Source organism: Schistocerca gregaria, chromosome 4, assembly GCF_023897955.1.
Source record: "Schistocerca gregaria isolate iqSchGreg1 chromosome 4, iqSchGreg1.2, whole genome shotgun sequence".
NCBI lineage: Eukaryota > Metazoa > Arthropoda > Insecta > Orthoptera > Acrididae > Schistocerca > Schistocerca gregaria.
In genome coordinates, this window is record NC_064923.1 from 227945645 (window position 1) to 227972871 (window position 27227).

At 43.2% G+C, this 27227-nt stretch overlaps 1 protein-coding gene across 1 annotated transcript in view; it reads right to left on the minus strand.

Annotated features, from left to right (window-relative positions):
- The window catches only part of LOC126267153 (follicle-stimulating hormone receptor-like), a 1045286-nt gene that overhangs the window by 312775 nt on the left and 705284 nt on the right, over positions 1–27227 (minus strand). Inside the window, exon 4 of the mRNA XM_049972091.1 lies at positions 1264–1338. Coding sequence (XP_049828048.1) covers positions 1264–1338 — 75 coding nt within the window. The remainder of the gene's footprint in view (positions 1–1263; positions 1339–27227) is intronic.

Sequence of the window (27227 nt, forward strand, 5' to 3'; positions counted from 1 at the left end):
CTCCAGATATTTTGAAAGTAATTCTTATAAACGAAAATTACGAATCCAAAGTCAACCAAATTTAACTCTACAAAGACATCCAAAAATCTTAGTTTGAATGAAGAAGAAATGCTTTAGTTCCATGCGATACTCAAAAATATTGCGAATATTTGCAGAAAGTCATATTCCATAGACGAAGAACTCTATTTATTTTTTGAAGCAGAAGACGAATAGAACCCAAGGACCAAGAGGTGATAAATTGATGAAACTTACTGCTTCATAAAATGTGACGCTTTCATTGAAGTAATACACTGGTTGGCGCGTTTGCGGTTCCTTTAACTCTTGTTATCTTCTATGAAGGGTAGTATGAACACAGAAATTAGTAACAGAGAGAGAAATTTGATTGATCTGAATTGCTCGTTCTATCTTAGCAGAATTTTCAATTGATAACTCAGCTATTACAAACTATGAAGACGTCCGCCCGGCTAGCCGCGCGTTCTAACGCGCTGCTTCCCGAGCGGGAAGGCTTGCCGGTCCCCGGCACGAATCCGCCGGACAGCGTAGTTCGAGTTCCGATGTGCCAACCAGCCTGTGGATGGTTTTCCATCTACCTCGTCGAATGCGAGCTGGTTCCCCTTATTGTGCCTCAGTTTCACTGTGTCGGCGATTGCTGCGCAAACACCGTTTTCACGTACACGTACGCCATAATTACTCACTGGTGCCGAACCGCACAACAATCCTGGATTCGGTGTGGGGCGGCGGTGGGGTGAGTAGACTGCTGTGGCCTGTTGTGGGGTTGTGAACTACTGAACACTGTGGCGGGGGGGGGGGGGGGGGCGGGAGGGGGGAGCCTATCCATCGTTTCTAGGTCGAAAACATACAATACAATAGGAAACAGCTATAAAAACCATATTTTTATTAATTTTTGTTCTCCGAACATCACGCCGTAGAAGACTCAGTTAAACTGTCATGAAATATATTTCGTCTTTAGTTGTCATAGTCATTTAATTATAAAGTGAAATCCGTTAGAATCTTGCTAGCTGAACTTTTTCTCAGTCCTCACGGAACTCTCCGTCGTTATACAAAAAGCCTGCACATGTGTACTGAATATCAATCGGTTTGGCAAATATGTTACGTGTTATCTATAATTATGATTGCCTAAAAAAAAGTGTCGTTCCACTAACAGGCAGGCAGAAAAAAATAATAACACTCATGATGCTGTTTTCGCTATCTTAAAATGAAAGTATTATAAGAGCATCCAAGATTTGATACGCTGTTACTCACATTGTTCGCAGATTTAGGAGACCTTCGAAAACTCCTTCCTCGATGGTTCGCAAGTGTCGCACGTTAGAAAGAGTTCTGCAACAGAAAAATGAAAAGCTAAAATTAGAAACTCAACTTCTCTAATTTTAAATTACAACATATCATATTTATCACTATTCTTCCTTGTGGCTGCTGTTCTCGTCTTTTTTATCTCTCTCCTCAATATTTCAACGTTCTAATCCTCGAACTAAATTCACAATTAACTTGCTGTTTTCAGGGAATGCATCCCAGTGCATGAAATCAGGTGATTGAGCGATGGGCCAGTGGCCTATAAACCGTGTCACCCGGCAAAAGACAGGGCGTTCCAAAACGTTTTTCTTACTTTTTAACCAACCAGACATTTCACTAGCAGTATTCAACAATGAGCTAAAGTGTCAGATCATTGACACATTAACAACACAACGTATATAGATTGATTATGGTATTTATATTGAGACTGAGGCTGTCAGATTTAATCGGATAAATCATACGTGATTGAAACTTCGAAGAAACGTACCAAACTACACTGAAGAGCCAAAGAAACTTGTACACCTGCATAATATCGTGTAGCGCCCCCGCGAGCACACATACGTGTTACAACACGACGTGGCACGGGCTCAGCTAAGTCTAAAGTAGTGCTGGAGGGAACTGACACCATGAGTCCTGCTGTGGTATCCACAGATCCGTAAGAGTGCGAGGGAGTGGAGATCTCTTTTGAACAGTACGCTGCAAGGCAATCCAGATATGCTAAATAATGTTTATCTCTGGGGAATTTGTTGGCCGTTGGAAATATTTAAACTCAGAAGAGTGTTCCTGGCGACACCCTGTAGCAATTCTGCACGTATGAGGTGTCTCATTGTCCTGCTGGAATTGCCCAAGTGCTTCCGAACGCACGATGGACATGAATGGAAACAGTTGATCAGACAAGATGCTTACGTACGTGTCATCTCTTAGAGTCGTATCAGAGTCCCATATCACTACAACGTCACACGCCCTACATCATTACAGAGCCTTCAGCAGCTTGAACAGACTCTTGTTGACGTGCAGGCTCCATGGATTCACGAGATTGCCTCCATACCCCTACAAACCTATCAGCTCGATACAATTTGAAACGAAATTCGTTTTATCAGGCAACAAGTTTCCAGTCATAAGCAGTCCAATGTTGGTGTTGACGGGCCCAGGCGAGGCGTAAAGCCTTGTACCGTGCACTCATCGAGGGTACAAGAGTGGGCCTTCTACTCCGAATGCCCATGTCGATGATGTTTTGTTGAATGGTTCGCACGCTAACACTTGTTGATAGCCCAGCGTTGAAATCTGCAGCAGTTTCCGGAAGGGTTGCATTTCTGTCACGTTGAAAGATTCTCTTCAGTCGTCGGTGGCCCCGTTTTTGCAGGACCTTTTTCCGGCTGCAGCGATGTCGGAGTTTTGATGTTTTACTGGGTTCCTGATATTCACTGTACACTCGTGAAATGCTCGTGCGGGAAAATCCCCGCTTCATCGCTACCTCGGAGATGCTGTGTCCCATCCTCGTGCGGCGATTTAACACCACTTGAAGCTCACTTAAATCTTGATAACCTGCCATTGTAGAAGCAGTAACTGATCTAACAACTGCGCCAGACATTTTTTTGTCATTCATAGGTGTTGCCGACCGCAGCGCCATATTCTACCTGTTTTCATATCTTTGTGTTTCAGTATACATGCCTACACCAGTATCTTTGGTGCTTCAGTGTACAGCACATTATCACTGTGGATCTACATCTACATCTACACAGATACTCCGCAAGCTACCGAACGGTCCGTGGCGGAGCGTACTCTGTACTGCTACTAACCGTTTCTTTTCCTGTTACACTCGCAGACAGAGCAATGAAAAAACGTGTGACTATGCTTCTGTAAGAGCCCCAGTTTTGTAGTATCTTGTCATAATTAAGCGAAATGTATGCTGGTGATAGTAGAATGGTTCTACAGACAGATTCAAATGTCGGTTCTCTAAATTTTCTCACTGGTGTACCTCAGTAGAACTTTAATTTCCCTCCAGGAATTCCCATTGGAGTTGTCGAAGCATCTCCGTAACGCTTGCATGTTTTTGAAACCTATCGATAACAAATCTAGCAGCCCGCCTCTGAATTTCTTCAATGTCTTCCTTTAATCTGACTTAGTAATGATTTTAAAATCAGCAATGCGTCTCACTAGTGTTGTATATGCGGTTTCCCTTGTAAATGAACCACACTTTCCCAAAACTCTCACCGGGCGAGGTGGTGCAGAGTTTTGCACACGAGACTCGCATTCGGGAGGACGACGGTTCGAGCCTGCATCTGACCATCATGATTTCGGTTTTCCGTGATTTCCCTAATACACTTTAGGCAAATGCGGGGCTGGTTCCTCTTACAAAAGGCACCGCCAATTCCCTTCCCCATCCTTCCCTAAACCAAAACTGTGCTCCGTCTCTAATGACGTCGTTGTTGGCGGGAGGTTAAACACTAATTTCTTCTTCTTCTTCCTCCTCCTCCTCCTCCTCTTCCTACCCCTCCTCCAATACATCGAAGCTGACCATTCGCCTTCCCAACCACAATCCTCACATGTCCGTCCCATTTCACATCCCTCTGCAGCGTTACCCCCAGACGACGTGTCTATGTCAAGCAGGACACTACTAATTTTGTATCCGAAAATTACGGGTTTGTTCCTTAACGGCATTAATTTACATTTATCTACTTTAGAGCTGGTAGGCTTGCATTACGTAAACCAGAAATTTTGTTCCACCAACTGTAACATGGTTGCTACAGGCAATGTAATACGTATATTAATTGTTGACCGTAAATTCACCATAAAAAGGATTGGTCCTATTCTATTCATATATTTCCTTTTAACAATTTTATATGGGTAACTGTTTCTATGATAGTTATCAATTTTAAAAGTTTGCTACATGTAGTTTACATAATGTGTTTTTATCAGAGTATGTTTTTTGCGTAAATGATGACTACATCTAAGCCGACAGTAGCGACATCTAGGGATAATGTAGGCAAACAGATTTCTGGTAGCTACTGTACTTCAGTAGCCAGTTGCAATAATGACTGTGTGGACGATGTGGCTTATTCTACACCTTATTTTAGGTCTATATGATGGTGCTGGGCTGATTATATGTTTTGACGATGGCATTATGGCCTTATCACTTTAGGACATGGTGTAAAAAAGGTACGTTTTACGGTATTTTCTGTACATCTCCCTGGTTGTATGATAGTATATTATGATATATTTGTATATTATAGATCTGAGGATGGTAATTACGGACTGAAACCGGTCGTCTTCTAAGGAGTTTGTATTATGATCAAAGACTGGAATAAAAAACATTTCACAGAAATTTTGTGTAAGTGATCTAGTATCCTTCTACAGTCACTGAACTTCGACCTGCCCGTGCATCACTGCATCAACAGCAAGCAATGGCAGTTTGACGCCCACCCTGTCCGCTAGATCATTTATGTATACATAAAGTAATAGCTGTCCTATTACACTTCCCGGGAGCAGTCCTGACGATACACTTGTATTCGATGAACACTCTCCGTCTAGGACAACATAATGGCCTCTATTATTTAAGAAGTCTTCAAGCCACTGTGCATATCTGTGAACCTATACCTTATGCACGCACTTTCGTTAACAATGGGCGATGGGGAACCGTGTCAAATGCTTTCCGGAAATCTAGAAATGTGGAACCTGTCTGTTGCTCTTCATCCATAGTTAGCAGTATATCATGTGAGAAAAGGAAAAGCTAAGCTTCGCACGAGCAATGCTTTCTAACACAATGCTGATTCGTGGACATAAGCTTCCCGGTCTCAACACAATTTATGGTATTCGAACTGAGAATATGTTCAAGTATTCTGCAGCAAACCGATATGACGGATCTTGGTCTGTAATTTTTCGGGTTCGTTCGTTCTTCCGTTTCTATATTAGGGCTTATTTCAATAGTATTACAAGTCCATTTCACATTGAGATACCGAGTCCTAAAGTTAAATGAGTGCTGAAAAATCTGCAGTTGAGATACCATAAATATTCAAGCATATGGCTTCTTACTACAGACGAACCTTTCTTTTCGTTTGTTTGGCTCATTAATTTCAGAAGCATTATAGACAGAAAAGTGGATGTAACTGACTTGAACCACTATTGAAGTAAGCCCTTCATATACAAGAGTCACCAGTGCTTCCTGTGACAAATAAGAATCCCTACTATGACAATCTGTAATTTTTCGGGTTCGTTCGTTCTTCCGTTTCCATATTAGGGCTTATTTCAATAGTGTTACAAGTCCATTTCACATTGAGATACCGAGTCCTAAAGTTAAATGAGTGCTGAAAAGTCTGCAGTTGAGATACCATAAATATTCAAGCATATGGCTTCTTACTAGAGACGAACCTTTCTTTTCGTTTGTTTGGCTCATTAATTTCAGAAGCATTATAGACAGAAAAGTGGATGTAACGGACTTGAACCACTATTGAAGTAAGCCCTTCATATACAGGAGTCACCAGTGCTTCCTGTGACAAATAAGAATCCCTACTATGACAAGTTGGAATTAATACATTTTTGCTTGATAGTAAGGAAAATTTCCTGAAATTCACAGCTGGGTAGGAAAAAATGGAAGAAATAAAAAGATAATTCCATTCGCGAAACGAGAATACCTAATATGCTCGAAGGAGACGGGACCTTCCTAGAAACATCCGTAACAAGATTTCCTTCCTAATAGATATTTACTGACACAAATCAGATTTTAAGAGATGCAGCGCTTCCTTTGAGATACGATAACTTGAAATGAAGTTTGTAAGAGGTTCGTTCCCGATATATTTCAACTGGAATTTGTTTAATTCCAAATGTCACACTTGTGAATAATTCTAATTCGGGCTTTATTGATGTACTGTGTGTTAGGATGAAGAGGCAGTAGTTAAGGAACAGAACTCGGTTTTGAGCTGAGCAGGGTGCGAATCCCGGACTTCTATTCGAATTTAGGTTTCCTGTGGTTTTCCTAAGTCGTTTAAGTCAAATATTGGTATAATTTCTTTCAAAAGGCCGACTTCTATTGGCATACTGCCAAAACAAAAATTTGGGGTCCAGTGACCTCAGCATCAGCGGACGATCTCTTAATTGCATCTTAATGAGGTTTAAGTCTACCGATCATTGTAGATCCCAAAGTCAAATCCCGGCGGACCACCACTGCACCCTTTAGTACAAGCTAACCGTCTTTATGGGGCATTAATATCCTTGCATTATGCACCACATCAAGAGTACTGACTGCTAAATAACGATATTAACTTGAAGGCTATGTTAACACGTGATCAGCATGAGAAATGGTCGTGCTGATTAAGTACTCTGAGATTTAGAAACATTCAGGCATTAATTGGAATTGCTGTGAGCACAGTACCGCCAAGTTTGAGCACTGCCTGCTAGTGAAACATGCTTAAAGTTTTCGAAGGATCTGCTACCACGACAAAACTTACTGATATTTCCATTTTCCAGATCTGGTAAAGGAAAAGATAGAACTCAGGCAACAGTGGCATACATGGAGTACTCTTAAGCTACTTTGTGGCAACAACTCGCTAGATGTTTACGAAACAAAAAAATATAATGGTCCTCAGTGAAACAGAGTTTTGTGCTACTTGTATTTTGGAACAATAAACTACACAATTTAGGATCCGAAAACAAATTACTGTAGTTGAAAGCGAAGTGAAGGAAATATCGAGTGAAAACGTTATCATAAATTCGACAAGAAACTCCAAAGTGTGTCAGATGCCAGGAACTTGTGGTGTTTTGATGATGAAATAAAAGAAATGCAAGTGCCTGTCCGTTCATCGTCCGGAACCATAAAAGCAACCTAGACCAAGACATTTCTGGCAGTTAGGAGATGGAAAGTGTATTTCAGTTCACTCTTAAACCGTAGTCCTACTGCTGCTGAAGACATGTCCAACAACATCCAACACAACCTAGCATGTCAGTCTCATGGACATTTGATAAATTCAGCAAGGATCTAGATAGCATGAAACCAAGAAAGACATCTGGATCTGACAGCATCCTCCTCGAGATCATTCAAAGCGGTGGCTTGTCTCTAGAAACTAGACTCTTCTCCCTGTTTCTTCCAATGTGGGAAAACTGTAAAGTACCAGTTGACATCAAGAACTCCACAACTGTCACCCTCTTTAAAACAGGCGACCAACTCAACACCAATTCCTGTGTCGCTGCTGGCGGACACGGCAGTACAGCGGCTAGGCGACGACCCTTCGCCCAACACACGTGCACACCACAGCAGTCAGGCTCCTACACTGGCTTCCAAACTGCCACTAATTAATCAGTGCGCTGCGAAGCGCGACAACAATATCTTAGATTCCAGAGCTTGTGTATGCGCGCTGTAGACAACCTTTCAATCCTAAGAGAGTATTGCCAACTGTCAATGTGACCACCTCGGACGCTATCTCCGACCTGGTGCCAGTATTCAAGTATCCAGGTTATTAAAGAGCACTCAACAGCAGGTATGGACGAGTTTGACTCTTGAGAGGCTACAACGGCTTTCTTTTACAGGTTTCTCAACTGTATCAGAGCTTCTCTCCATGCCAGAGGAGATGCAACATCATACTTATAATTATGTTCATACTCAAAAAATCTATTTGTTAATTTACTCTATATTTGCATCACTGATATAACATCACATACCCTCTCAACCCGAGAAATTTCATTTAGTTTCCACCTCCTACTCGGGGTGCTTTTTATTTGTTCATGCAGTGTATAAGAACCATTGAGATGTATACCTTCTTTCGTTTTCGTAATCCAACAATCTCTAAACATTTTCCAGAACTGCTAACAATAGTTCTGCCGCAATGGAGCCTTCGTGCATGTATTGCATTTCGATCCCGATTTTCTTACAGTCTTGTTGAAGTATAACGAAAATTGTGTTGACGTACGTACTCCTCAGTACACTAACATATTTAGAATCCGTTTTTATTGACTGTGTTACAGTAGGAATGGTTAAACGTAGGGCCGGTGCGAGAACATTGTTGTAGATAAGCGATTTATTATTTGGCGCCCTCGCTTCCCACTCACCACCCTCCCTGTTTTTCCTCACACACTTTCATCCGTGTGAGTTTCCACCACTAATTGTGAAAAGCATTGTAAACAAGTCACGCTCTTCGGCGCTCTTGGCGCCCATCCCAGCTTGGCACCACAAGCGACAGCTAATGAAGTTGCCGAACGTCCTGTGTACAAATCTTACAGTGATGCTTCGTCCTCCGCACTTTTTAGTTTGGCACCCCATCCAGAGTCTCGGATCGCTTGGCCCCCAAACCGGCACTGTCTAAATTTAAATCAAAGCTGGACAAAAGGAACTTCATGTATGTTTTTATATTTGATAGGTTTTGTACATATCATTTGTCATTTTTTTCGGAATGACATTATTTTCGTTGTTAACTACTTGTGTTTCCGCTTCATCTCTTTTAGCTACACTGACGGTAAAAAAAGTCGTAACACTAACAAGCAGCTGTGCGACACAAACAAAAGTTGGTAGGTGTGTTTATACATCGGAAAGATGTCTATCTTCTTTCGCGACATTCGCATAAAAGTAGCTTTAGTAGCGCTACAATGAGCATGCATGTCAGATTTACTTTAAATAAACGCTGTAACGGTCGTGAGCGTTAGTTACCGTTGAGAATGGACGTCGTGAGTTGATGTTCGCCAAGAATGCCGTTAGGGCGACAAAGCCACAATTACACTACTGGCCTTTAAAATTGCCACACCACGAAGATGACGTGCTACAGAGCACGAGATCAATATATCTGGATTCTGATAACCAGTCTTTCTCAAAAGACGATATTTTTATTACGATGAGCTATCCATAAATTACGTCGGACAAATTTCATGGTTTTTGGTGCCCACCCTCCTTGTCACAGGCGGTCATATAATTTGATGACCCACATCTCTCCCCTGCTGTAACGTAAGATAATCTGCAGTTTTAAATTTGGAAATTATTAAATTAAAATAGCACCTACAAAATTATTTACATATTTTTACAGGTAATGTTTTCTTCATAAAATCGAGAGTAAATCAAATGTTTTATAATAGTTGCGAAACATAGTAAATCAGGTGAACGATACAAAATTTTATCATATTTTGTAGTAGTTATATAGTAACGATACAAAATTTTATCATCTTATGTCCAAGGACTTTGAGCCCATTCCTTTATATTAGTTATGACTGACATAGCAGTCACTGAATCCTCGATTTGGATAATGTTGGGAACATTCGCTACGTCCACATCATCTTCGCTCAAACCATATAGCATCGTCATCGTTTATCGAACAAAGACCTTCGCTGATACATATACTTGCAATTATTTGGAAACGAATTTTTAACGGGCAAAACGTCTTGTTGGTCCTTATATGGTTGCTTGTGTTAGCTAGTGGCTTCGTATAATCAGTATATACTATAAAAGAAAGTGTACAACGCGCGTGCCGCTGAAACTCTTAAAGGATTCCTGGTGGGATCAAGGGAGTTGTATGATGCAGTAACCCTCTATCCCCCCTCCATGAGGAAGGTTCCCGTTTTTAGCTGAAGGGAATGCTTTTGAAGATATAAGGGCTCGTACGTTTCGCCCTCTACAAACTCCTAGAATATTCCAGAACAGTCGAGAATATTCGAGAACATTCCAGAACATTCAAGAACGTTATGGAACAATTCTCAATCATCTGGAATGTGTGGGAATAGTCTGGAACGTTCTGGAAGATTCCGGAATATTCGGAAATATGGAACGAATTCAACCAAACCTGGCACACGTCTATCTTAATGTCAGGTGACAATCACTATGAGGGTAAGAACCACATACCTATTAAAGGGAATGGAGGAGGGGGGGGGAGGGTTAAAAAGAAGTGCACACCATGACATGCGAATTTCCAGACTACATTCATCCAGTATCTGAGAATGAGACCACTTAGCGACTTCCATAATTTGAAACCATTACGAATTTTCTCTCGCTGATAACCCCTACAAAATAATGAAAGGAAAAATGTTCGTCGCTTACTGCTTTTCCGCTGTTCGTGCAGTAAAAGTACCGCTTGGGGATAGCGATATAGTTTATTAATTCGTAACTACTAACTGTATGCACAATACGTTTACAAACAGTATGCACATATAACACTGTATGCAAATGCAAAATTATATCATTCTAAAACACGTAGTTGATGGTATAGGATGTCACAAACAACCAGATCCTTGAAAAAATGCCGCATCTTCCGTGACGTTTAAATTTGTTACCTCTTTGTTGCTGTTTTCGCAATAAATTTTGCAGACACTGTCTACATTTGCTGCTATATGAACTTACCATATTATATCGTTGTACGACACATAGTTCAGGAGATACAGCCTCATAAACAGTGAGATACACTGCAGGGTATTAAATTTGCTACACCATGAAGATGCCCTGCTACAGACGCGAAATTTAACGGACAGGAAGAAGATGCTGTGATGTGCAAATGATTAACTTTTCAGAGCATTCACACAAGGTTGGCGCCGGTGGCGACACCTACAACGTGCTTATATGGGGAAAGTTTCCAACCGATTTCTCATACACAAACAGCAATTGACCGGCGTTGCCAGATGTAACGTGATGCCTCGTGTAAGGAGGAGGAATTCGTTCCATCATGTTTCCGACTTTCATAAAGGTCGGATTGCAGCCTATCCCAATTGCGGTTTATCGTATCGCGACATGGCTTCTCGCGTTGCACGAGATACAATGACAGTTAGCAGAATATGAAATCGGTGGATCCAGGAGGGTAATACGAAACGCCGTGCTGGATCCCATCGGCCTCGTATCACTAGCAGTCGAGATGACAGGCATCTTATCGACATGGCTGTAAGGGATCGTGCAGCCACGTCTCGATCCCTGACTCAACAGAAGGGGGCGTTTGTAAGACAACAACCATCTGCACGAACAGTTCGACGACGTTTGCAGCAGCATGGACTATCAGCTCGGAGACCAGGGCTTCGGTTACCCTTGACGCTGCATCACAGACAGGAGCGCCTGCGATGGTGTACTCAACGACGAACCTAGGTGCACGAATGGCAATAGGTCATTTTTCTCGGATGAATCCATGTTCTGTTTACAGCATCATGATGGTCGCATCTGTGTTTGGTGACATCGCGGTGAACGCACATTGGAAGCGAGTATTCGTCATAGACGTACTGGAGTATCTCGCGGCGTGATCGTATGGGGTGCCACTGGTTACACGTCTCGATCATCTCTTGTTCGCATTGACGGCACTTTGAACAGTGGACGCTACATTTTAGATGTGTTACGACTCGTGACTCTACCCTTCATTCGATCCCTGCGAAACCATACATTTCAGCTGGATAATGCGCGACTGCATGTTGCATGTCCTGTACGGGCCTTTCTGGAAACAGAAAATGTTCGACTGCTACCCTGGTCAGCACATTCTCCAAATCTCTCTCCAACTGAAAACGTCTGGTCAATGGTGGCCGAGCAAATGGCTCGTCAAAATACGCCAGTCACTACTCTTGATGAACTGTGGTATCGTGTTGAAGCTGCATGGGCAACTGTACCTGTACACGCCATCCATCTCTCTTTGACTCAATACACAAGCGTATCAAGGCCGTTATTACGGCCAGAGGTGCTTGTTCTGGGTCCTGATTTCTCAGGATCTATGCACCTTAATTGTGTGAAAATGTAATCACATGTCAGTTGTAGTAAAATATATTTGTCCAATGAATACTCGTTTATTATCCGCATTTCTTCTTGATGTAGCATTTTTAATGGCCAGTAGTGAAGGTGAAAAACAGACTCAATGTGTATGACGTTTACAGTTATACTTTTTGCTATTAACTGCTTTCACAGGATATTTTGCAGACAGTATCCACATATGATGCTGAAGGTTCCCATAAAACTATGTTATTTTACAAGGCATAGCTCAGGAGATACGACCTCATAAGCATTAAGGAGAAGGCCCAGACGCAGCGTGGTAAGTGCGTGGTTGCGCAGCTGTAAATAAATACCCTGCAAACGCCATTTTTCTCTGTCAGTGAAAAATATAGGCGACAGATACCACATGATCGTTTCAAAAAACACGCCTCGACAATGGAGCCATCGTACGGTACTTACTTCAAAGGTTACGGTGCTCGGAGATCCAAAGATAGCCGTAGTAACAGCGCAACAAATATACCCTCGGTGTCATGCTTTCCTATCTGAAGTCTACGTAATCAACACAGGTACTGCAAAAACCACTCACGTAATAATCACAACAGGCTAGACCGTAGCGCTACGTAACATTGACAATTTCGCATTTTACGAATTGTAAAACAAAAAATACTGTGATTCGCACTGGATATGCATACCAAACAGCACCATCTTTCAATGTCGTATCCTGCACGATACCCAATCTGGTATCTGAAGGCACAATGTTTTCGACAACACCAGGAAAATCGTCATTGATCAATTTCCTGTCCTCTCGAAGTGCCATTCTTCTAGTTCCAAGTCAGTATATCGATTACTGAAATCAAGATGTGAACCGAAACTGCCATGTTTTAATACAACAGCAGTACAGCACGTTTGCGACTATGAGGCGCCATTTGTCGCTCCACTGTGTTAAATGCAGTCTTCTTAGAATATTTGAGGCAATGTAAATAGTAATCAAGTCAGAATCTTGAACATTTTGTACAGCTGTAACTACAACGATCTCCTATCGCGGATTTTTGTCGGAACTACAATCGTAAATGAAAATAAACATGGGTTTTACGAAGCATTCCCGAGTTCTCATTACGCTTTCGAAAGCTGGTAATTCATAAACACTAAGTACGTCTGTGAGATCAGCCTCAACGGTAGAAGAAGAATACTCCCCATTATGAATCATTACGAATGTAGACCCAGACTGTGCCTTAGCTTCAGTTTTCCCTTTACCGGCTTTCTATATTACAATACCTGCATAAATCTATTGAACAATTTATATTTTTTAGTGACCACGAAATTATGATCCGGTAGTTTTACACGGTAGTCAGGATGCATTAAAACTGGTGTTTGAGCATTAGCTGCTGTAATACCTATTGGTGCATATGTTTTGCCATCTGTAGATGACCAGGGCCCAAACGAATAACGGAATTTGCGCCACCTTCATGCTTTACACCACGCCTACAATCTAGTTCACACAATTTGACAGGACCAGTTACCATGTGTTTTCTTTCCTTCCTCTGTATTAGCCGGCCGGGGTGGCCGAGCGGTTCTAGGCAGTTCAGTCTGGAACCGCGCGACCGTTACGGTCCCAGGTTCGAATCCTGCATCGGGCAGGGATGTGTGTGATGTCCTTAGGTTAGTTAGGTTTAAGTAGTTCTACGTTCTAGGGAACTGATGACCTCAGAAGTTTAAGTCCCATAGTGCTCAGAGCCGTTTGAACCATCTGAACCTCTGTATTAACCCGTCTGGGAAGGAACCACATTACACTGATGGAAAAAAGGCAACACCAAGAAAGGGATGTGCGATGTAAACAGAAGTTGGTAGACAAGTTTATATATCACAAAGATTATGTCTACCCAGATTCCGCGCCATATGCCTAAGTTTAGCGCTGGTTGCATCACTATGATGAGGCAATAAAGTTATCCTTAAATACAAGCTGTGTCGGTCGTGAACATTAATTACCTTTGAGCTTCTGAGTCGATGTTAACCAAGAACCGAATAAGGCGACAACAACGCCCTTATCAACACTTCATGGAGTTTAGACGATGTCGCGTAATAGGGTTAGGAGCAGTTGGATGTTTCTTCTGTGATATTGCAGAATGACTTGGCAAGAATGTAGCCAAGGTACATGAAGGCTGACAGCTCTGCTCACGTAAAATCACGGGCGCAATAAGACGTGGTAGTGACGAGAAGACGTACCACCGTGTTCAGCGTTGCCTCTGGCGCATCGTACTGCATGTGCAGCAGGAATCTGCGCAGTAGTTGGCACCACATTGACACAACGTACTGTTACAAGAGTGTTACTTGAAAAGCAGCTCCGTTCCAGACGCCCTGTAGCGTGCATTCCACTGACCCCAAACCACCACCATTTGGGACTTCAATGGTGTCATGTGAGAGCTCACTAAAGGGCAGGATGGTGGTTGGTTGTGATTGCTGTTGAAAGCTAGCCATCATGACTCTGTGCCAGGAATGGCCGTGTGTTGATAAGAAGCAGGCCATTTGAGGCCTACAACCAACCTGTCTGTGTACCAGTCACACTGGACCTACACCTGGACTTACGGCCAGAAGTGCGATTTCATATAACAGCAGGAGCATTCTTGTGGTTATCCCACGCACACTGACTGCAAATTTGTACGTCAGTCTGATGATTCGACCTGTTGTGCAGCCCTTCATGAGCAACATTTCAGGGATTGTTTTTCAACAGGATATCGCTCGCCCACATGCTACTGTTGAGACGTAATACTCTTTACACAGTGTCGACATGTTTCTTCGACCTGCTTCGTTGCCACATGTGTGTCCAATCTAGCACATACGGGACATTATCGGACGCCAACTCTAGCGTCATCCACAAACAGCATTAAACCGTCCTTATATTGACTGACCAAGTGCAACAGGCATGGAACTCCTTCGCCCAGAGTGACATTCGTCTCATGTTCAACACAATGAATGCGCGTTTGCACGCTTGCATTCTACAATCTGGTGGTTACACTGATTATTAATGGAACGGTATTTCACATTTGCAATGGCTTATCTGGCGCTCTTATTCAACTATGATCTTGCAATTTTAATCAATCAAATACGTTACCTAGCCAAATGTATTCCCGAAATTTGATTACTCTATATTAATATTTTTTTGGTGTTGGGATTTTATTTTCGTCATTGTATAAGCAATATTGACTGAAAGTTCAGCCTTCTTCACATGGTTCGGCTTGTACGTCATTGAATGTTTTGTGCGCCTTATAATTTCAGTGAGCTTCGATCATCAGCTCCACCAAAAAGGAATACAATCCTCCATACACTCACTTGAGTCGGACTGATTTTCTTCTGCTCTAGGACGACTAATTGTATTTCGAATTTTAAATGTTGCTGCTAAGTCGGAGTTATTTTCATAAATTTCTAAATTGTTTTGTATTTTAGAATGACGACTTTACTTCTGTTGTTCAGCTGCGCTGATATTTCGCTTCAGTGCATTTCTTTCCTGTTGACATCCTTTTTTTGCTTCGTCTGTCGCCATCGTGAGCTAACAACAAACTGTTGAGCTCAGATTATTCAATTGCATTCCTAGAAATGTTCCGACTATGTGTTGATTTAGATACTGTTTCAGGTAACTGACTGACGCCTGGTTGCATTCGAATATTTTTAGTGTTATTGCGGCCACATGTAGTAAGCGTTGCTTCACGCAGAGTAAAATGGCAAAAAAGAGGCACTCTGGCGACCGAGGCGTTGCGAAATATGCAGGCACAGATAACCTTGCTGACAGCAGCAGTCTACCAACAGACTGATGCATGAAGGCACACAGACCGAGCGCCGAGCGAAGACTGGAGAGTGCTGAGTAACGGGAAGTGAGGCCAGCACGCTACGTTGTGCTGCAATATACTGCGGGAGTAATACCAAGAAGCTATCACCGAGGGTAAAAAACGTCCTCCTCCCGGGCATAAATAGTGGAGCGCAGGCAGCAACATACCGAAGCCATTAGGAAGCAGTTTGGATCTGAGGACGGAAGTGGTCCGTGTCCGAATGTTCAATCTTCGTAGGTGACGATTCCGAAAGTCTTTTCCAGCTCACAGGAGTCATCCGTTCGCCGCCAGATGTCAACTTCAGCTCTGGAGGTCGGTCCGAGTTAGGTCGGACCCCATGGCTGACTAACTACAGCGAGAACTTCCAGCAGGACCGGCCGCAGTGTGGACTTGGCCACAGGCGCAGCCGGGAAGTGACGCCCGGACTTCACGGCAACCCGGCCCCACGACGCGCGGTCCGTCCATGACGAGACCGCGTGGACATCGCGACTGACGGCTTCCCAGCCGCCGGTGCAGGAGGCGTCGGCAGCTGGCCCCACGGCGACGCCGCTCATTGAGCGTGCCGTACTGGGGCGCCGAGCGGCGACGAGTTCACCTCAACCACAGGGCATCCTGCCTTCAGAGGAGCAGTGGTGGCCTGAGGCTCGCGAGTGCGATCAGCGGCGCGCGTTGCGCGCATTGTTGGAGAATCTACACAGCAGCAGCCAGGCGGAGGGACCCGCAGCGCTGGGCAGCGACAACGAGGGAGAAATTGTAAAGAAAGTTCAATAAATAATTGTAAAACTCCACGCCGTCTCAGTCCTTGGCGCAGAAGTGGTGCAGAAGTCGTAACAGTGTCTTACGGTGTCTCCTGTTTGGATTATTACTGCAAATAAAAGCAAGGATATAGAAGTAAGCGTGTAAAACGTTGAATATAGGAATTACCCACAATCTGTATACTAAATCACTCTGAAGAATCGAGCCTCACCATAGTGAGAAATCCACTGAAATGTCTTTTATTGTCGAGTCCACTTCACCTTCAACATTGTTACCACTTTCCAGATTTCGCTTTAAGGTGTTGGCTTCGTCTTGTATATTACATTTATTGTAATCGGCATAAGCAGTTCATATAGTTACCATTAAAGAATCAGAAAATCACTTTTTGTTACTCGTTTTACACTTTTTAGGGAAGTTGAAAATCGTATCCATCACTCAACGAATGTCAAGTTTCGATTGAATGATACAAACAATTCAACAGCGACTAAATTAGAGTAGTGCCGTTTTTCTCAAATTTTCGAAGGTGGTATTGGCCTTAAGTGATATGTCGAAGGCGACCGACGCGTGTCACCGTAGGTACAGCGAGCGTAAACAACAATTACATAGTGCAGCTACCACGTGTCAAAAAGTGATGTGCCTACAAACAAGTTGAAACCTTAGTAATCAATAATAGTAGAATTGGTAATGTCTTAAGCTTTTTTAAACAGATTTGAAGTTGATAATTTTCAACAAAACAAAAGAAAAACGTTTTATACATGCAACATCACGAAGCTTATGGCCCGTCTTCCCCCCCTCAACCTCCCCCATTCTTACACGGCGTCAGGTCACGTTTTGTTGAGGTCCTCCCTTCCCCTTCACGTGTTCATAATTTATGGATCAGTTCATAAAAACATCAATGAAGATACATTGATAAACACTGTAATATTTTCCTTCGTCAAAAAATAATTTCTGTGTCGTAATATTCTGAACAAACGGAAGCGTTTGATATACATAAGGGTAACGTTCTGATTGACTTCCATTCATGTCTCTTTTTTCTAATGATTTTTCTTTTTGTATGTCTCCAGCCCATGCACACCCCTTTCAACTCGGTCTAATCAATGTATTAAGCAGGGTTTGCATGCAAAGACAATCAGAAATTTGGGAGGGACTTTGAATTTTATTTGGATGCACTACATTATCCACGTACATGACGGAAAAAAGTCAAAACAGCAAAAGATAATTAATACAGAGAAATGAAATTCTGGCAATATGTTTGTCTGGGTAATATATTGAACCGATTAACATTGCAAGATCACAGGTTAATGTAAGGGCGATATTAAGCCATAGCAAAAGAGGAATGCAGTTACATTAACAACCATTGAAACCGCCAGAGCGTTGAATGCAAACACGCAGGCGTGCATTCATTGTGTTTCACAGGTGTCGGAAATCAGTTTGTGGGACGGAGTTCCATGTCTGTGGCATTTCGCCGGTCAGTATGGAGACGGTTAATGCTGTTTGTGGATAATGATGGAGTTGTCGTCCAGTCATGTTCCATGCGTGTTAGATTGGAGACTGATGTGGTCCCCAAACAGGCCAAGGCAACATGTTGACACTCTGTAGAGTATGTTGGGTAGGAACAGTGGTATGAAGGCAAGCGATATACTGTTGGGAGAAACCCATGGAAAAGCAGCACAGCAGATCGAATCACTAGGCTCAGGTACAAATTTGCGGTCAGGCTGCGTTGGATAACCACGAGAATGCTAATGCTGTTATACGAAATCGCTCCCTAGGGCATAACTCCAGGTGTAGATCCAGTGTGTCTAGCATGCAGACGGTTGATAGCAGGTCCCCAATTGGCCTGCTTCTAACCAACACAAGGCCAGCAGTCATCAGCAATCACAACTAACCTTCACCCTGCCCTTCAGTGAGCTCTCGCTGGACACCGCCAAAGTCCCGAATGACGGCGGTTTGGGGTCAGTGGAATGCATGCTGCAGGGCGTCTGAGTCGGAGCTGTCATTGAAGTAATGGATTTGCAACAATACGTTGTGTCTCTGTGGTGCCAACTGCTGCTGAAACTACTGCTGCTGATGTACACTACTCGCCATTAAAATAGCTACACCAAGAAGAATGCAGATGATAAACGGGTATTCATTGGACAAATATATTACACTAGAATTGATATGTGATTACATTTTTACGCAATTTGCGTACCTATATCCTGAGAGATCAGTACCCAGAATAACCACCTCTGGCCGAAATAACGGCCTTGATACTCCACAGCATTGAGTCAAACAGAGCTTGGATGGCGTGTACAGGTACAGCTGCCCATGCAGCTTCAACACGATACCACAGTTCACCAAGCCTAGTGGCTGGCGTATTGTAACGAGCCAGTTGCTCGGCCACCATTGACCAGACGTTTTCAATCGGTGAGAGATCTGGAGAATGTGCTGGCCAGGGCAGCAGTCGAACATTTTCTATATCCAGAAAGGCCCGTACAGGACCTGCAACATGCGGTCGTGCATTATCTTCCTGAAATGTGGGGATTCACAGGGACAGAATGAAGGGTAGAGACACGGGTCGTAACACACCTCAAATGTAACGTCCACTGTTCAAAGTGCCGTCAATGCGAACGAGAGGTGACCTAGACGTGTAACCAATGGTACCCCATACCATCACCCAAGGTGATACGCCAGTATGGCGATGACGAATACACGCTTCCAATGTGCGTTCCCTGCGATGTCACCAAACGCGGATGCGACCATCATGATGTTGTAAACAGAACCTTGATTCATACGAAAAAATGACGTTTTGCCATTCCTGCACCCAGGTTCGTTGTTGAATACACCGTCGCAGGCGCTTCTGTCTGTGATGCAGCGTCAAGGGTAACCGCAGCCATGGTCTCCGAGCTGATAGTCCATGTTGCTGCAAACGTCGTCGAACTGTTCGTGCAGATGGTTGTTGTCTTGCAAACGTCCCCATCTGTTGACTCAGGGTTCGAGACGTGGCTGCACGATCCGTTGCAGCCACGTGGATAAGATGCCTGTCATCTCGACTCCTAGTGATACGAGGCCGTTGGGATCCAGCGCGGCGTTCCGTATTACCCTCCTCAACCCGGAATCGCGATAGGCTACTATCCGACCTTTATCAAAGTCGAAAACGTGATGGTACGCATTTCTTCTCCTTACACGAGGCATCACAACAACGTTGCTCGAGCAACGCCGGTCAACTGCGGTTTGTGTATGAGAAAGCGGTTGTAAACTTTCCTCATCTCAGCGCGTTGTAGTTGTCGCCACCGGCGCCAACCTTGCGTGGATGCTCTGACAAGCTACCCATTTGCATATCACAGCATCTTCTTCCTATCGGTTAAATTTCGCGTCTCTAGCACGTCATTTTCGTGGAGTAGGAATTGTAATGGCCAGTAGTGTAGTAGAATGCTACAGAGCCATACTCCGTCCCCGATGGTCTTCCTGGACGTTAGTGGCCTTTGGCCCTCTGGAGCACGATCTTCTTGCGGCCGTATATTTGCGTGACCACCGCTGCCAGCAATCATGCACAGTGGCTACATTCCTGTCGTATTTATGCAATACCGCAGAAGGAACATCCAACTTCTCGTAGTCCTATTACACAATCTCGTTCAAGCTCAGTGAAATGTTGATTATGGTGCCTTTTTCGCTTTAAATGCATTGTTGGTTAAAACCAATTCACCACGTCCAATCTCAAAGGTAACTCATGACTGTTACAGTGCATATTTAAAGCAAAGCTGATATGCATCCCCACTGTAGCGCTTCTAACGCCACCCTTGTGGACTGGCAAGGATGTGAACAAACATCATCTTTATGACGTAGAAACACGTCTACAAGCTTTCGTTAATGTCGCATGACTTCTCCTTGGTGCTGAGCTATTTTTCCTTCAGCTTAATAGGCCATCAACAAACCTAAACCTGATTCAGAAGACACGTCGTAATTCTGATTTAGGGGTTGTTTGTCGCCATGGGAGTAACGTCATAGGCCACTTTAAAGGAAATAGCCTGCTCTCGAGATGGGAAGTTGTGGTGCGAGTCATAGCGCGGTGGTGATGGGTGCAACAAGCTACAGCTACAGATGTGTATATTTTTCAAGATGGAGCTGTATTGTTTTCCATAGTGTCTAAGCGGCAAAACTGAAGCTGGGAGATATTTCAGAACATTCCTCTCGTCACATGTTTCTACCGAACTGTATTAAACGAATATTAATCAAAATTTTCGCGTTTAATTTAAAGGGTCATGGGAAAAGATCACCTGAATGAAAGCATACAGGCCGCGATAACCGACAATCATAACATACCACAGGGAAATTTGGTTATTTGGGATTCTATACTTTTACTCGGGGCTCATATGACATTTATATGTCATATCAAACAAACATAGATACACTACTGGCCATTAAAATTGTTACACCAAGAAGAAATGCAGATGATAAATGGGTATTCATTGGACAAATATATTATATAAGAACTGACATGTGATTGCATTTTCACGCAATTTGGATGCATAGATCCCGAGAAATTACTACCCAGAACAACCACCTCTGGTCGTAATAACGGCCTTGATACGCCTGGGCATTGAGTCAAACAGAGCTTGGATAGCGTGTACAGGTACAGTTGCCCATGCAGCTCCAACACGATACCACAGTTAATCAAGAGTAGTGACTGGCGTATTGTGCTCCTGTCTCAGATGCAGGGTCAAGGGTAACCGCAGTCCATGTTCTTCAAACGTCGTCGAACTGTTGGTGCAGATTGTTGTTTTGCAAACGTCCCCATCTGTTGACTGAGGCATCGAGACGTGGCTGCACTATCGGTTACAGCCATGCGGTAAGGTGCCTGTCTTCTCGACTGCTAGTGATACGAGGCCGTTGGGATCCAGCACGGTATTCCGTCTACAAATGGTCATTGGATCTCGACCAACGAGAGCAGCAATGTCGCGATACGATAAACCGCAATCGGGATAGGCCACAATCCGACCTTTATCAAAGTCGGAAACGTGATGGTACGCATTTCGCCTCCTTACACGCTGTTTGTGTATGAGAAATCTGTTGGAAACTTCCCTCATGTCAGAACATTGTAGGTGTCGCCACCGGCGTCAACCTTGTGTGAATGCTCTGAAAAGCTAATCATTTGCATATCATAGCATCTTCTTCCTGTCGGTTAAATTTCGCGTCTGTAGCACATCTTCGTGGTGTAGCAATTTTAATAGCCACTAGTGTAGATTTCAAACTGAGGGATGCGAGGTAAATGCTGGATAGGCAAATGGATGGTACAGGTAACCAAGAACTTCTATCTTGTAGTCAAACTGATACGAATGACCGAGACGACGAGCTACTGACAGGCTGGTACACGTGAAGATTTTATTGCATGGAAAATAAAGGAACCCTTATCGATCAACTACGCACTCTTTGGGAACAGTAATGAATAAACCTAATCAATTTATTACATATTTTTAAGTCTACCATGCTATACGGTGTGGAAAATTTTTAGACCAAAGATTCGAGAGATAACCAACTATACATGGCAGTCCCAGATGTTTGCCAGTGATATACGCGGGTTGTTCCAAAATTTTTCTGACAAACGGCGAGAGGTGAGAGATCACCTCATGGGGAACAACTTTTGTGAAGAGAAATAATTATCGCTGTTAGTTACCAGCAACGCTAGGTGTCGTTTAGTACTCTATTCAATGGCCGCGGAACGACAAGATTTCACCGAACTAGTCTACTAACCAGGTATGCTGCGTACTACCTAACCCAGTAAACTGGTAGAGTGATTTTCAACATGAAAAACAGAACAATAAATGTCTCTGAGCAGATATTTTTGAAGCGAATCAGGAACTTCAATTTCGCTCGGCTTTCCTCCTTTCACGCAAAGCAGATGACTGTATGATAGGCAACATATGTTGCGTACGAATGTAGCAGACTTCGTATGCCCTGCCGCCTTTCGGGGCCATAACCAGTCCTAAACGACGCCTAGCGCTGCTGGGGAACATCAGCGGAGAATTTGTGTCAAACGAAAGTTCTTCCCTGTGACATAATCACTCAGTATATCACGTCTAGATGTTTATCATAAAAACTTTGAAACAACTGTCAATTAGAGGGTTAAGGAAATGACAAGCCACGCTTTTAAACTGCAGAGGTATGCCTTAAACTGGTTTCAGTCACATATTTTAACATTACACACATATTAATCACACGTAACCGTAACTTTTCTTCGATATACCTTCGAATAACATAACTATTGCTGCGAATACTTTTATTTATTCTCAAAATTTCAAAACTTTTAGAGCTTTCATGAGTGTCCTCTTGCCCAACCACCTATCCCGCCAGATCGCAAGCAATTTTACTAACTTTACCAGTTCAGAAATAGCTCAACTGTCATTTGCCCCTGCTTTAACGAAGTGATATCAGTTATGGTAATAGGAAAATTAAATTAAGAAGGAAATGACTGATACTAAACCAGTGGCCGTTTTTTATTAAGCTCGTCGTAGCAGTACACTGTGAACAAACGGATAAGTAAAACACTAGCGCCTTTTATCGCAACCGAAGTCACGATGGAAATGTGGACCGTAGCTGTCAGAAAGTCTGCAATTAGTCGTAATTCACATTCAGCCAGCGTTGCGGGTGGCATACTGGATGTGTAACGAAGACAACAGAGAATCGTTAACGCTGGACGAACAACTCGCGGCCACCATTCAACGACGTGATTGGCTATTATGCAGCGGTGATACAATGTGACGTGATGCTACTAGCCGACGGCGATAAATGAAGCGGCTTTCAATTGTCACCTAACGAATTCCACACATAATTACTACTGCAAAAAAAAAAAAAAAAAAAATGCTCCTACGGTAGCACAAAAAAAAGCGAATTTCCTCCTGTTTAAAAGATTCTGAAAAGTAGGTTACCACCTGCCTCGTTCTACATTTCTCAACACCTTTAAAAACTTTCCTAAAAATTTTTCGATTGGAAACATATTCGCGCTCTTTTAATATACAACTCAATTCTCACTCCCACACGATACCGTAACTACAACTCGAACACAGCCACTAGTTCATTGCTATAAGTCACTCATATCCATCCACTCTCACTTGCCCATTTTCACTTACTCATTCCCCCCCCCCCCCCAACTCACTGTTATTATCTCTCTGTGTCTCTCTCTAATTGCAGCTGTCTTCTGTCTGAAGGCCACAATAGCCTTTGTTCTCTCAAACTACTACAGTCCCCTCTTACTGTCACTGTTTCCCTATTGCTCTCTCTTACTGCTACTCTCTCAATCACTCTTTCTCACTGGTGCTGCCTCTTATCACTGTCAACATCTCATTCTCATTGTCATAGACCCTGCCTCTGATTATCACTGACTACCATCCTTCCTCCTTCTTTCTATTTCTCTCCCACTGTCACTTCCTCCTTCTGTGTTTTCCAAGCACTCTCAGCTACTTTGCACTGCCATTGTGTTCAGCTCTTTCTCTCGCACTGCCATTACCTCCTTCGCTCTTCCTATACCATAGCCTCTGTCTACTGCCTTCCAGTATACAGGGTGTAACAAAAAGAATCGTTCGATTTTGTACATCTCTATTTCTGAAACTAATAAACATACACAATGAATTTTGTTTTTTGATGTACGGGAAACTCAAAAAGTTCTTTTTATCTTATTATAGATGTTCAGTATGCTCCCCTTGAGATGCACGACATATACCAGAGTGGTATTCAAATTGTTCCGTTACATCTTCAAGAGCTGCTGTTATACGATGTCTCAGTTCATTCATTGTTGCTGGTAACGGAGACACATGCCCAGAGCATTTCATAAACCCCACAAGAAATAATCACATACGGTCAGATCCGGTGACCTTGAAAGCCAGTAATGTAAGGCTGAAACATTTGGTCCAGCGCGACCGCTTCATTGTTCAGTAATCCTTCGCTTTAAAAATTCCCACATATCCAGATGCCAGTGTTGCGGTGCCCCATGTGGTTGGTAAATGAAGTCAAACTGTGGGAAATCAAACTTTGGGAAAGGAAAGTTCTCAAGCAGTCGAGGAATGTGCTTCCTGTAACAGTGTTCTCGGCAAAGAAAAATGGACCATACACCTTTTCCCGTGAAACTGTGCAAAACACATTAAATGTTGAAGAGACAACTTCATGCTGTTGTTCCGTACCCCATATTCTCGCATTATGAAGGTTCACCTTTCCATTTAAATGGAATACTGCCTCGTCACTAAACGCTAAGCGTGGAAGAAAACTGTCATCATCCATCTTGCCAAGATCGGAATTATGGAACTCCACACGTTGTTGTTTGTCACCTTCACGAAGAACTTGAAGTAGCTGAATTTTGTATGGTTTCATGTGTTAACATCGACGTAACACACGCCAGACGAACATCGGGGGCATGATTAGCTGTCGAGCTGCCCGGCGAACGGATTTCTGCGGACTCCTTGTGATACTATGGCAGATGCGTTCGACATCTGTGTCAGACACACGGGGACGGCCCGGCGATTTGCCTTACACAAACAACTTGTTTGAAGGAATTGCCTAGGCCTTCGTCTAATGCTCTGTGCTGTAGGAGGATCCACACCATACCTAGTATGAAAGTCATGCTGAACCTTTATTACTGATGCGCAATGCGCATAACGTACAACACCTAACGCTTTCTGTTGTCCCGATACGATTTTCACTAGAACTGAAGTGGGCGCACACTGCTGCTATCTAGCGGGAACGATGTAAAACTATAGTTTTCTCATTCCAGCGGTACGTTGTTCACGCACATATCACAAATAACAAACTAGTTACATTTTTTTAAAAATTGGATGACTTTTTTTATATACCCTGTGTATTACTTTTTCGTCTCTTTCCCGCTAGAACTGTCTCTTCTGTCAGCAGAAAAAGGCGCGAATATATTAGCATGCCGAAATTTTTAAAGGTGCAGAGGAAGATAGACAGCTGGTACCCCACTTTCCAGTCAGAGGCTTTTAAAGAGGAGCATATTCACCTTCTTTGTGCTCCGACGGCGGCGTTTTTCCGCTGGTCCCTTTCTTTTCCTTTCATATGGAGAGAATTTTACTCCTCAGACCGGAATTTACGTACCGAGCGAGACGGCGCATTGATTAGGTCACAGGACTCGCATTCGGGAGGACGATGGTTCAAACCAACATCCGGCCATCCAGATTTAGGCCTTCAGTGAGTTCCTCAAATCTCACCAGGCAAATGCCACGATGGTTCCTTCGGAAGGACACTGCCGATTTCCTTGATACAATCCAAACTTGTGCTCCGTCTCTAACGACCTCGATGTCAACGGGATGTTAAACCCAGTCTTCCTTACTTCGGGTTTTACGCGCTCAAAAATTTTGTATGTGCTTCGAAACTACAGCATGGTGTTTCCAGAAACCTTCTGAAATAATAATAAATGTCATGTTTCTAGGCCCTAGGCCATCCTGTAGGGTAGACCGTTGGCTGGGTGCAAGTCTTTCGATTTGACGCCACTTCGGCGACTTGCGCGTCGATGGGGATGAACTGATGACGATTAGGACAACACAACACCCAGTCCCTGAGCGGAGAAAATCTCCGACCCAGCCGGGAATCGAACCCGGGCCCTTAGGATGGACATCTTGTCGCGCTGTCCACAGAAACCTTCTTATGACAATGGAGACATTTTACAGCAATTTCTCCGCGTTACGTCACTTTATGAACTACATTTCTGTCTCACACTGCCTTTTACTTCCATATTTTACGTGTACATGTAAGGTTAATTTGAACCTCTGTATCTTGTAAACAGACGAGAACTTCAATATAAGTTTCGAAGTTCTGCGAGATATGGAGCTTGGGAACATACTGTAAAAATCTCAGCAATTTACTGTGCATAGCCGTCATGGATTTCGCGACTTTAGTTTGGTACGAAACAATGGTACATAAATACTTCCGGAAACGTCCATGACCTAATAACTCCGAATGTGTATATCTAAGATACGGTTAAGATATAACGAAAATGTCAAGGTCCTTCGGGATCGGAATCATAGGAAAATATTTCAAAAATTTAAACCATTTGCTGTGGTTAGCCGTTTTGGAATTCGCGGTTCGGTTTTGGTACGGAAAATGATAAAAAAAAGGAACCGCCTTTGAACTAATGCTGCCTCGATAAGCCCTTAGCGCCCACCACAGATCACGTCAATCGCGAAAAGAAGCAAACTACTTGCTTCCTTAACCTAAGATGGACAGAGCTTGTAATACAATTTGACTCTGCACTGTAGGAGACTGGCACAAATATCAACCCTTTCCATGTAAACCAATACTCCTTGGCCCCAATGGTGTAGAGAGCATTTGACCCTATCTTTATATCACCACAGAATCCGAGGTATGAACCTCGAAGGAATCCCGTTTTCATGCGCGGCGTCTTGGAACATCAACAGGCAGCGAATGCTGTCGCATGCGTTGCAATACTAACCACTCCCTTCATAAAATTATCTCCTTAGTCCGTAACTTTTCCCCAGTTCTTGTGTGTGATAAGTTACACACTGGATATTTCAAACAAGGTGATCACAACTAACATTTCGTGACTGATGATTTCGAGCAAGGTATTGAACTTGTGAAAGAATTCTTAGGTGCAAATATATTCCTCCGCAGTAAATATACGTCATTATTTTATCGTCTGATAGCCTGAAGGTAGGACGGTCTTTCGATGTTATTATGTTGCACCGTCTTATCTTCCA